We start from the raw sequence: 12,138 nt of genomic DNA, 5'->3' as shown, positions 1-12,138 counted from the left end.
AGTAAAATGATTCCTTGAGCAATGTCATACATGTCCCCTAAGGCTACATAAAAATTATTTGAATCTTTTAAAACTGAAAAAAAGAAATAATCATGATTAATAACATGTCATTTCCATCAGGCAGTGCATAAAATGGATCAAAAAAAAAAAAAACAGGCATTGAATAGGGCTAGAAGTAAAAGGAAGAAAAGAGTAGGTTGGATTGCCTTTAGGAAATTGCAAAGGTCCTTTTGATTTAATGACACAAACTTCTCTCAGACAAAAAAGACCATATTTTAATGTCAATATTCTATCAGTTTTTTAATGTAACTGTGAGACAAGGAAAATGATACTTTCCAAAAATGGAAAATGAATTTCAAACAAAGAAGAGGTAAATGGTGGGTTTGATGTGAAGAAATAATAAATTTCTTAGTATAGTGACTGGCACATATTAAATACATTCTAAATGCCTTTTTATTTTCATTTATTTGTTCATTCAAACAACAAGAGTTAAAGACATTTGCAGATAAATTTCTAAGGACAAGGCAAGGACAAGGGATAAAAGACATCCCAATTTAGCTGCTAGAAATTTAAATGTCAGAAAAATATAAGAAAGATGCCCACCCTATTAGGCCCTGAAGTAATCTTATAGTAGGAAATGGTCAAAAGCATAAAATGGGCAGGCATGAATGGGTTGCAATTTTCATAATTGAAGAGATTTCTCAAACAATGAAATCACAGATCCAGTTGGGTAAATTGATTTAAAAGCCAGAGGTATTTATTGAGCTTAGCACTTTGCTAATCAGAGCAAGATAAACTTAAGTCATACTGATATTAAAATAATGGAAGTAATATGTAAATTAAATTACTTTGAAAAGAGCTATAAGTTAATCCCCAGTTTGTTTTATTATTTAATATTTATCTTTGTATTTAAATAACATTTTCAATATTTAATTTATATAATTTTATTCAGGAAAGTCATTGCTTTACAGCCCAAATTCAGAAATTATATGAAAGTGTTGTATAATGAATTATCCTTTTCACAATAAGATTTAGAAGAGGTTTATTCTTTATTATAAAAATCATTCAAGTGTATTCTCACACCTACATCACATACAAACATATATATTCACATATATGAGAATGAATGAAAATTTTTACTTGATAAGTACTTGACAATTTTGAATGAAATAATAGGTTTGGAAAATTAATAAAATAAGTTATTAAATAATATTAAATAATTAATATTAAGAGCCTACTGTGTTCCAAATACTATGCTAAGCCCTAAATATACAAAACCAAAAATGAAATGATCCTATTCTTCAAGGAATTTGCAATCTATCTTATGATATATCAGTGACAACTGATTATTTTCCCCTAGTTACCTCAATCTCTTATAGCTCTGACATGATACTGATTGAACTTAATAGGTTCAATCCCCATACTGTCTACATAGAATTTATACCAGTGGAACTAAGGAAGAAGTGTTATTTTAATTAAACCTAGACACAAAATAGAGATTTTGTGAAGCAGAAATACAACATTTAGGCAATACATAAGATAGCCTTTCCTGAGTACTGTTTTTTTTTTTTTTTTTAACAAGTACATTATAGAGGTTTGAGTATCTAAGTGTAAGATTTCCCTTCATCCTATTCCTTATACATATTATATTGTTAACAAATGGTTATTAAATAGAATTCTAGTATCTGGCACATAATAAGTACTATGTAAATGTTAGGATTTTTATTGTTATATTTACTATAATAATAACAATAGCAATAAAAATAATCTAAGATACATTTTCAGTTTAATGGGGTGGATTAGATTTGATCCTTTTACTAAATAAGCAGTTTCTATGAGATTTCTTAAGGTTCCATCAGCTTACAGTTTCCCATTAAAAAAAATTGTAATAATAATGCATACATTTACATAATGCTTTACCAAGAGTTCTCCCAAGTGCATGATCTCAGATAATTGCCATGACCATACCACTGATGGAATTAAGAATAGATATTGTCAGTTCCTTTGCTCAGATCAGAAAAAATGAAATTCAGAAAAGTTGGTTATATTCTCCCTTCATACAGATGATATATAGTCAAATCAATCAGATAAGCTGACTTTACATTGCTCTTTCTTTTACCTCAGGTAGTGCTATATAACCAAATGATAATGGTGTCACTTGAAATTAAAATACTACAGGCAGTGTTAATATTAATCATTCTTTAAATGCTTTAAACCCTCAGGCGGAGTCGTAGGCAAGATGTGAGACATGGAAATCCAATGACTCAATGCAGAGGATTCAATCTAAAAGGTATGTTAACTGAAAAAAGCCCTTTATTTTGTGTAAAGAGAAGATAACTTATCTTTGAAATCAGCTATTATTTTTGTGGTTTTATGACTACATAAAATGCAAATAAGTCAAATGAGTTAGCAAGAATCTTTTAAAGTGTCATTCTATGTATTTTACTGGGAAATATATGTGTATTCTTATTGCTCAATTAATTTATGTTAATGCAGAACTGCAGGTATCGCTCCTCCTTAGTGTTTGCTCTTCATGGAATTTGACCTTTTATTCAATAAAGTTTGTTTTTGCATTCCTTTCAATCAGTTATAATTCAGCTTATTTTTTATTGAATAAATCTGGACTAGTGTAATAGCTGATCAAGCCAGTTTTCTTTTTCTCTTTTAGTCTCAATGCCACTTTTTCTCTATATATAATTTTAAAGCAACTTTTTTAAATTGAAGTATCCTATTTTTTTTAATACCCAATGCATTTATGATCGGGTCATGTTACTAATATGATAGAAACCAAGTAGATAGTTTGTTTTGTTATCACAGCATTGCAGAATATTCATTTAAATGTTTACACATCAAAATTGTAGTTTAAAAATAAATGTCATCTCAAGCCTGTTGCATCTAATATGATACTTGAAAAAAAGAAGGAAATTAATAAAATAATTGACATGATACCTTGTTACAATCTGCCCCAAAATAACAATTTCAGGATTTGTGGATAATTTTCCCATTGTAAATAAGGACAAAAAAAAAAGATATCAATGTTAATGGCCTTGAATGCATGAAACTAATTTATGAAAGGAGTTCTGTAATGGGTCTTAATTTTAAGAATTAAGTTGCCTTTTTAAATGTAGCACACAGGAGGGAAAAGAGATTCTAAATACCTTCATTCTTTTGCTTCACAGCATATAGAAATGCAGCTGAGATTATTCAATATGGAGTAAAAAATAACACCACTTTCCTTGAGTGCACTCCCAAATCTCCACAGGCATCTATCAAATGGCTGTTACAGAAAGACAAAGACAGAAGGAAAGAGGTGAGTGATGTAGTTCAGTAGCAATCAATCATCCTAGTGAAAGGGCCCTAAATCACCCAGTGGGTCAGCGTACTTCAATTCAAACCAGTTAAGTACAGCATACGAACATCCTTTTATATCTTCAGGATGACAGGTGCCAAATTCTTTAAAATCAGATGCCCTAAAAGCTGATAGATTAATTAGATAACCTCTCTGACTGTTCCGATTCCATCATAAAGTTGTTGGAACAAGGGCTTTGGCAGTCAGAGTTTGGTATTGATGTGAGGCTGCATATGGAAAGAAATAGTATATGTTCAAATCCTGAGGATAAATTCTTTTATCAGAGCACTTTGATATGATGGAGAAGGCAAAGGGGACTTGCCCATTTTTAAAATTCGAATTTATCAGCAATAAATTAGTGTAAACATGGATATTTAAGACAAAACAACATTTTACAACTATCATCTTCTCAGCTTCTATTGTCATGATGGTCCATAGCTCCCAAGTTTCAACTTCACATTAGAGGGATTGGCTTATGGAAAAAAATTGCCTTTATTCATTCCCATGGAAGGGAAAAAAACTCATTTCTTACCAAAGAAAAGTCGATTTGATGCTGATGCTCTGAGATAGCTGTTTTAGAAACCAGTGATGTAAGGGGGGAAATTATTTTTTTTAAACGGCAGAAGGTATTATAAATAATGAATTCTAAAATCTTGATATCAGACTGTCTTTTAAAAATAGGAAAAAAAATTCTAATCAATCCTTTCTGTAGTGTGAAATATACTCACCTTTTGTGTAAAAAAAATGTCTGAGGAAATCTCATAGAGCCTTTGGATTTAGCCTGTTGTTTTTGCTGCATTTTAAGTAAGTAGGAATTGGTGCAATTGAGAAAAATGTCTCCTATTAAGTATAATAGGAGAAAGTTATTCTCCACTCTTTTGATCATGTACATAGCAAGTGGGAAATGTTAGAGCACTATTTGTCATGGTGTCCAAGAATCTTTCTGTACCTTCCCTAATTTTGTTTTATGATTTTGTGAATTATTTTGGAGTTTGTTTTGCAATATGACTCAGTCTTTAACTGTCTATCATAAACTATCTTAGTTGTTCCCATGTTGTTAAGGACTTATTTGTTTTTTGTTCATTGCCTAGAATGGCTCTTTATCTTGAGGAATTGTGGCATAGGATGAGAAATTCCAAAGACTCCTACATTTATCCGTAGTTCCAAGTTCCATACAATTTGTGGCCAATCTAGCCCAGACTTTGTACACTAATGTGTGCCTGCTCCCTAGATCTTTGAGAATTAAGCAACTCCCAGGCCATAAGATTTGAAGAATTTTCCCATAAGATACAAAGATTACTTCAGATGACCATATTTACAAAAATCAAAGACTAAGTTAAAAAAAATCTTTCTTCTTTAGTAACAGATTATTTATACAATAATAAATACACTCAATAGAAAATTTTCCACTAATTATGATAAATGTTCTAAAATTGTTCAGAATGGATTATTTACTTTCTCTGAATTTTAATTCAGATGTCTTCAGTATTTCAAAAATTTAATGTGTGTGCTAATGTTCTTGATTTTTTTTTCCTTAGAAATACTGGAGAAGCATGTAATAACTTAATCTTCCCATTTATTTCATTTAGCAATGTTCTATTGTTTTCTTCTACTTTTTTATTTAATTTATTTTTAAATTTTTTTTTAAAAATTGTTTAATTGGTGTCTTCTTTCCTAACTCTTTTAACATCATAGCCAGATCCCAATAAGCCCCAACAAGAACCATCCTTTATAACAAAAAAAAAAAAAAAAACCTATAGAAGGAAAACAGATCTCCATGCATCATCTGACAACATATGCAATATGCTATACTTGGAGCCTCCTAATAAATACAAAACTATATAGGGATTTTGTTTAAAGGATTAGAGTGAAAAATAATTTGCTTTATTCTTTAAAAAGAAGAATATTTGTATTTCATTTCAATGAGGTAAGATGGAAAATGTCTGACTTTCCTCACCAACTCTTACTCAAAAATGCCTATCAGTTCTCTCACATGCTCTTTGAAGGAACAATTAATTTCTAATGTGTGATATTTTAAACATGTAATCTTCTAAAGCATGTTAAACTGTATTTTACCTGAAAGAATTAGTCTTTTATTACTGTGCTTCCTAATTGCTTTTTAGACTGACTAAAATAAGATTTAGATGTTTCTTGAACTCCAGTCGCTCATTAATTTTACATTAAACCCCTTCAAATTCTTCGCAATCTTTCCCTTCTCCATGTATTTTGCCTTAACTATATTATGACCCAGAGCAAGTTCCCAAAGATATAAGCTTGTAAAAGACTCTGGGGTGTGCGTGAGGGAGGAGATCAGTAGAAGGAAGGTTACCCATTCTCTCTCCCTATACCTATTAAGAACAACAAAAAGATCCTTATCTGAAATATTTTGCAAACTACGTCTCAGAGTAAACCATATTAATCAATGTTCTCTCTTAACTTCATTCCAAGACCACACTTTAAAAACTTCCTTTCTTTTATTTTTATATCACAAGATCATTTAAAGTGGGAGTAACTCTTTACTGACTTCTTAAAGAAAATTTAATTTCAACAACCATCTCACTCTAAATCTATCTGCTTCCTTCTACTTTGGTCTTATCAGCCTTACCTTTCTTTTTTATTGCCTAATTTTTTGAAGGAAAATTTGCTTTTTCCTCTTACCTTCATTGGACATGCCTCTACAGAGGGAAATTCCAAGACATTACCGACTACAATCAGTATTTTGTCTGAAACCCATGAGTTTTATTCATTCAATAACATTTATTTCTAAGCATATACTAGTCTGCTACTATGTGAGATCTAGGAATATAAAGAAAAAAAAATCACAATGATAAAAGAGGGTCTCTGCCCTCAAGGAGATTACATTTTATATTGAATTATTTCATTCATCCAATAATCAATAAGCATTTATAAAAACACCAATTATTGTTTGGTATTGTGTATGTGGAGATAGAAATAAAAATAGTGTAGAATAATAGGCTTGAAGGAAGATGTCTAAGGGACTTCCAGGGATGTACCCAAGATGGCAAAGGAAATTGCTTGAAACAGAGAGATGGTAGAGAAGCCACAGGGTGGTTTAACTAGGTTAGAAATGGAAAGCCTTAAATGAAGGTTGAAGAGTATACAACTCCACCCTCTAATCAAAGGGAATCAATTAATGATGAGATGGAGTTCCAGGCTTAGGGGATCTTACAATGACAAGATTTTCTCAATAAGTGTTTTCTGGTTTGTAGTGGAAATTTGGAGAAGCGCCAGCGTAATGCCGCCAAATGAGAATTCATTCACTTATTCTCAAATGAATATTAAGAAGCAATGCATGAAGTAGAACTAAAATCACCTTTATATTTTCATGTGTGAGAGTTATCCTAAGAGTCAAGAAGATCTAATTTCAAGCTCTGCCTCTAACTCTTAATGGCCATATGACTTTTTTGCAAAGCAATTAACCTTTCAGTATCCCAGGTAACTCATATCTATTGTTGAGCAACTGTTGCTTTGCAGTGGTATTCTTTCTTCACAGGAAGTTCCCTATATTGAGTTCCCTCAAAAGTGAGGTCTAGGACCTCCTGTGGGGTTGTGAATTGACTCCCAGAGGCCAATGAACTGACCCCAAGGAAAATGTAGTCAACCACTTGGGGGATGAGAGTACTGAAGACATCTTTTAGGAAATAAGCAATAATGGGACTAATTCTGGCACAAAAGTAATCTCATCCCTCAATACCTCCCCACTCTGCCTATTCTCTGTGCCATGTGATCTCTCATTGTTCTATTTCTGAGCCAGCTGAAGACCTTTGGGTTAGTTAGAACCCAAACAGTATCTGAATACTTTTACAGTAGCAATTACATGGGTACAAATTGTGAAAATTCATTCCTCATTCTGTCCTCTCTATTACTTGATGACTGCTAGAACCACCTATAGGAGACTGGAATCTATGCTCAGGACAGTAAATACATGCACCTTGGGAATATATACTTATTTTTAAATTAAGGATTCAGGATAGATAATCAAAAATATTTGGAAACTTCTGTTCTATACCATTGAAATTAAAGGTCTGGTACAAAGTATGCACACAGAAACTTGCTTTATGTATCTACATTCCCTTCCAGGGATTAGATATATCAATGGATAGAACAATAGATCTATATATAGATGACTAATAGATAACCTTTTTTTGTGTGTAATTTGTTAATGATAGATAAATGATAAATGCAGGTTAAATTTAACAAGTGTTTCTAATTTTGCCTTTCATAGTGAAAGTAATGCCACGCTACACACTCAATACATGATTTCCAGAAAATTAATTTTCAGTTTGTTTAGCTTATTTATTTTTAGGCATAACTAGAATTAAAATTTCAAAATTTCTGTCACATTAGCAAATCTTTCTTATTCACTGAATTATTTTTATATTTGTGAATAAAGTATAGTTTATTATTGTTGGAGTCCTCAACCTTTTGAATATTTCTCTATTGTATAACACTGAGAGAAAATAGAACATAGTCTAGTGATAGTTCCTTTATTGAAAATTTTGGAACTTTTGCTCTAATAAATATTTTATATTGTTTACTGTTTTCCTTTATAATGCATGCTAGCTTAAATTACACCGAATTCAGGTACATCTGATTCTAGTGCCAAAGACAATAAATGCTATTCATGATTTCTACCATAAAAAAGAGTGCCTTATCTAAAAGGTATTTTAATAATTTCTACAGTAGTGATGTTGGAGTTGTTTTATTTCATCCACACTTTTTTTTAATAGCCCTTCCCATGTTAAAAACAACAGTTTCAAAATATCTGATATATAACATGTTAATTATCCTCTTAAGGGACTCATACCCTGGTGCATTAGGCAAATGAACTAGAAAAAAGATAAGACAATAACAATTTTGGTTTTTTGGTATATGAAAATTTCCTGGATTAGCATTATTCAACCAAGGAATGAAACAGACAAAATACAGACAAAATCTTTCTTCTGAATGCACTATATTTCAGTCTTTGAAAATTTTCTTTAATGTGTTGTTTTCTAGGTCAAACTTAATGAAAGAATCATTTCCACAGAACAAGGACTCCTAATTCGTTCTGTCCAAGATTCTGATCAAGGACTCTACCACTGTATTGCAACAGAAAACAGTTTCAAGCAAACGATAGCCAAGATAAACTTCAAGGTCTTGGATTCAGAGATGATAGCCTTTGTGACTGACAAGTGGTCTCCCTGGACCTGGGCCAGTTCTGTCCGGGCATTGCAATTCCATCCAAAGGATTTTGTGGGGGCATTCAGCCACTCAGAAATGCAGATGATTAACCAGTATTGCAAAGACACCCGACAACAGAGTGCCTCTCCACAAGGAGATGAATCACAAAAGATGAGGGGGGACTATGGCAAATTAAAGGCTCTCATCAATAGCCGAAAAAGTAGAAACAGGAGGAATCAGTTACCTGGATCATAATTTTTATTTCCCCTGTTAGTACAGTTGTTTTTCTTTTACTTCTTTATGCTCCCAGTATGTTGGTTCATTTTTATTTTCTCAGAGCATACTTTGAGCAAAGAATGTGTTGGAATACCCAACAAAATCTTTTACCCCCACCTGAAAAAATGCATTGCAAATGAACTTAAACATGCATTTTCCTTGTAAAATTCTGACTAGCACTAGGCTTATCACAGTCCTCATGGTGCATATAAAATTTTAATTTAACCCAGAGTCTAATTTATGAATTACCTTCCCTTCCAAAACCAATGTCGCTACCTACAGAAGTATAACTAGAGTATCTTTCAGTTCAGATCAGGGAAGCAATGTTTTGATTTTATTTCCCTGAAATATGATTATAATTTGCTAACCATTTTTATGGTTTTATATATGGAAACATATACCGGGTTTACAACTTTCATTTATACTGAAAAGTCACCAAGTACATGGAGGAAAGAAACTGATAAATATATTGTATAGCAGATTTTTTTTAAGTTGATAAAAGATATGTTGAAAATTGCATGAATAAATAAATAGTACATAAAGAAAAATATTTATGTACTTTAAGTGAAACACTATTTCAAAAGGTTCCAAAAATTGAATGTTCAGATTGCTTGTGTGAATCTTTGAATATTTATTCCCTGTGATATACATGCTTGCACCAAAGTATAAATGCATCTTCAACATCATAAAGATCTGTGATGGGAGCTGTCCAAAGGAATTATAAAGAGGTAAAATAAGAGAAGAAGATGCAGCTCGACATCCTTCTTCCCAATTAGAACAGCCTGATTTTTGAGCTGTTTTTTTTTTTTTGTTGTTGTTGTTGTGGTTGTTTTGTTTTGTTGTTGTTGTTGCTGTTTGTTTGTTTGTCCCAGACAATAGACATTTTTCTCACAGTGGACAATGCTTCACAACTCCTTGGAATATTATTCTTTGTAATTGGCCAGTGTTATCCTGAGTGGCAAAGTTGATTTTAGAATTTGGTCATATTTAAGGTGCCAAAGGATGTATTTTGGAGGGAAAATGAAACAAAAAAGGAAATGCTTCTACTTAACCCATTTGTAGAAAAATAATTAAAAGCTTCTTCATCTTTGATTTTAAAAAAACAATTTTTAACACTTTCATGCATTTAAAAAATTCAGTTTTTATCCATGGTACTATTTATATTAATCTAATTATATCTAAAGGTCTGAGCTAATAACTTAGTACATTAAATACACTGGTTTTAGAAATAGCTATTCAGTAGCTATATAAAGTTGAAATAAATTCTCAAGCTTCCAGATTTATGTCAGAAGCACTTTTTGGAGGGAATTGCTTAATGTTTATGGTTCCATTAAGAATAGTAATGAGGGAGAAAAAGACTAAAATGCAATTTTCTCCTCTATTCACACATTTACTGAAAGCTCTTGAGTAAAAACTTCTCCCCAATTCTTCCATTTTTTGAAGTGGAAAAATGACCTCACCATAGACCTCATCTAATGTCTAGGACACTAAACCTATTACTATGAATGACAGTCAATAGAGAAAAAAGGTCCAATGACCATCCTACTTAACACTGCCAAGTTACAACTCTTCAAAGATCAGTCATTTCCAAAATGAATCTGATCATTGATCAGGATGTAAGCATATGTTTTATTATTTAAATAGTTATAAGTTATGATATATTAATATGGTGGTCTCACTTGGGCCTGAAAATAGTAGGTACTTATGGAATACAGAATATTAGTAATTAGGATGTGAAATTTGTTTTTTTTAAGACTGAATACAAATTTCATGTTCCAAAAATTAGTTTCCAAAGCTGCTTCAACTATAGATATTTTGACTGTTAAAGAAAATTTAAATGTTAAACTATTATTTTCTTCTCTGTAAAAGTAGCAGAAATGTGCATCAGTATCTATAGATAATAATAATTTTTAAAAATCTTCACAGAAGTTTCAAGATCTCTGTACAGAATTGAAAAATACAATTGCTTTAAGGTAAATGATCAGAGTAATGTATCCAGTTTCACTCATATCACATAGATATAACCTGGTAGGCAATATGGATGTTTAGTTTTGTAATGTTATTTGTGCTATTTAATATCTTCTCTTTGGGACATTATTAAAATGTATATAATTTTATTACTTTTTTAAGAATCTTATAAACTGCCAAATGTAAAGATTATGCATCTCCTTCCCCAAAAATTTCTTTAATGTAAATTGTATGTTGGTGGCTCCCTTTATTTTTTATGTGTAGTTTGTACAGTTTGCTGATGTAATAATATGTCTTTCACGAACATTGGTACTGTAGATAAAGTGTCCTAGAAAAACATTTTTTAAAGTGCAGGTGTGTGTATAGTTCTTAGCATGATGAAACTGTTATTACGGTGAATGTTAACTATATCTTCAATAAGAAACAAATGTAGCTAGCATAGTAATATTTAATTGAATACCTAAAATATTATTTGCTTGATTAAAATAAAGTGTGTTAAAATCACAGACGTTCTTTTAGTTTTTCCCTTTCAGGGTGTTGTGAATCTTCTATTCATATTGTAGAAAGTAACTGGTTTTAAAATAACATTCTTTGTTGAATGAATTTTAAGAATTTATCTTGTGCTACCAGCTAGCTTTATCTGTGCTAGCTTAGATAAAGGGGAAAGCATTTTGGGCTTTCTGGTAGACTGGCCTAGTGAATAACAAGTCAGCCTTGAAGTCTAGAAAATATGGATTTAAGGTCTAAATCTATCTAAATCATAACTTCTCAGTGCTGTAAGCCAAAGCTTCTTAAACTGTGAGTCGTGGCCTTATAAGGAATCATGTAACAATGTGGGAGATAAGAAATTATGATTTCTTATCATTAATTAGTTGATTTTTATAACTTTTTCTAGACCTATATGGTCATGTGAAATTTCTCAAAAGAAAAGGGGTCATGAGTGGAAAAAAATTTTAAAAGACTGTAATTTCCAGGAAATGTACTTATCTACCTTCATAGCAGTTTCCTTATCTGAGGATTCCTTATGTTAATGAAATAATGGCTCCTTATTTTTATCCCTGTTCAAAATACCTGGCTAATGGGATTGTTTCTAAGTCTATGTCATCATTATAAATAGCTAGATTTCAAATCATTCTGCATTCAAATTCTGTCATAAATATTCCCCATTGATTGATGCACTGACCTCATAAAGTTATTGTGAAATAAAGATAAAATCTATATATTTTTCAAACTTTTACCCTACATAAATACCTTATTATTATTATTATTATTAGCTATGAAAAAGAGGTGAACAAATTAATTCCTCTCCTTTAAATATCTGGCCTTTGTTTTCTAGCAGTGCAGTGAATATGATAAGGTAA

General features: G+C 31.4%; 1 protein-coding gene across 1 annotated transcript in view; it reads left to right on the top strand.

Moving 5' to 3' along the window:
* SEMA3C (semaphorin 3C) overlaps positions 1–11,281 on the top strand; it is a 200,462-nt gene extending 189,181 nt beyond the window's left edge. Inside the window, exons 17-19 of the mRNA XM_052000701.1 lie at positions 2,223–2,290; positions 3,180–3,310; positions 8,369–11,281. Of these exons, the coding sequence (XP_051856661.1) occupies positions 2,223–2,290; positions 3,180–3,310; positions 8,369–8,788 (619 nt within the window). The 3' untranslated portion in view covers positions 8,789–11,281. The remainder of the gene's footprint in view (positions 1–2,222; positions 2,291–3,179; positions 3,311–8,368) is intronic.
* Positions 11,282–12,138: the final 857 nt, after the last annotated feature.

The sequence above is a fragment of the Antechinus flavipes genome, chromosome 5, assembly GCF_016432865.1.
Source record: "Antechinus flavipes isolate AdamAnt ecotype Samford, QLD, Australia chromosome 5, AdamAnt_v2, whole genome shotgun sequence".
Classification (NCBI taxonomy): Eukaryota; Metazoa; Chordata; class Mammalia; order Dasyuromorphia; family Dasyuridae; genus Antechinus; species Antechinus flavipes.
Note: the sequence above shows the minus strand (reverse complement) of the source record. Positions and strands in the feature narration are given on the sequence as shown.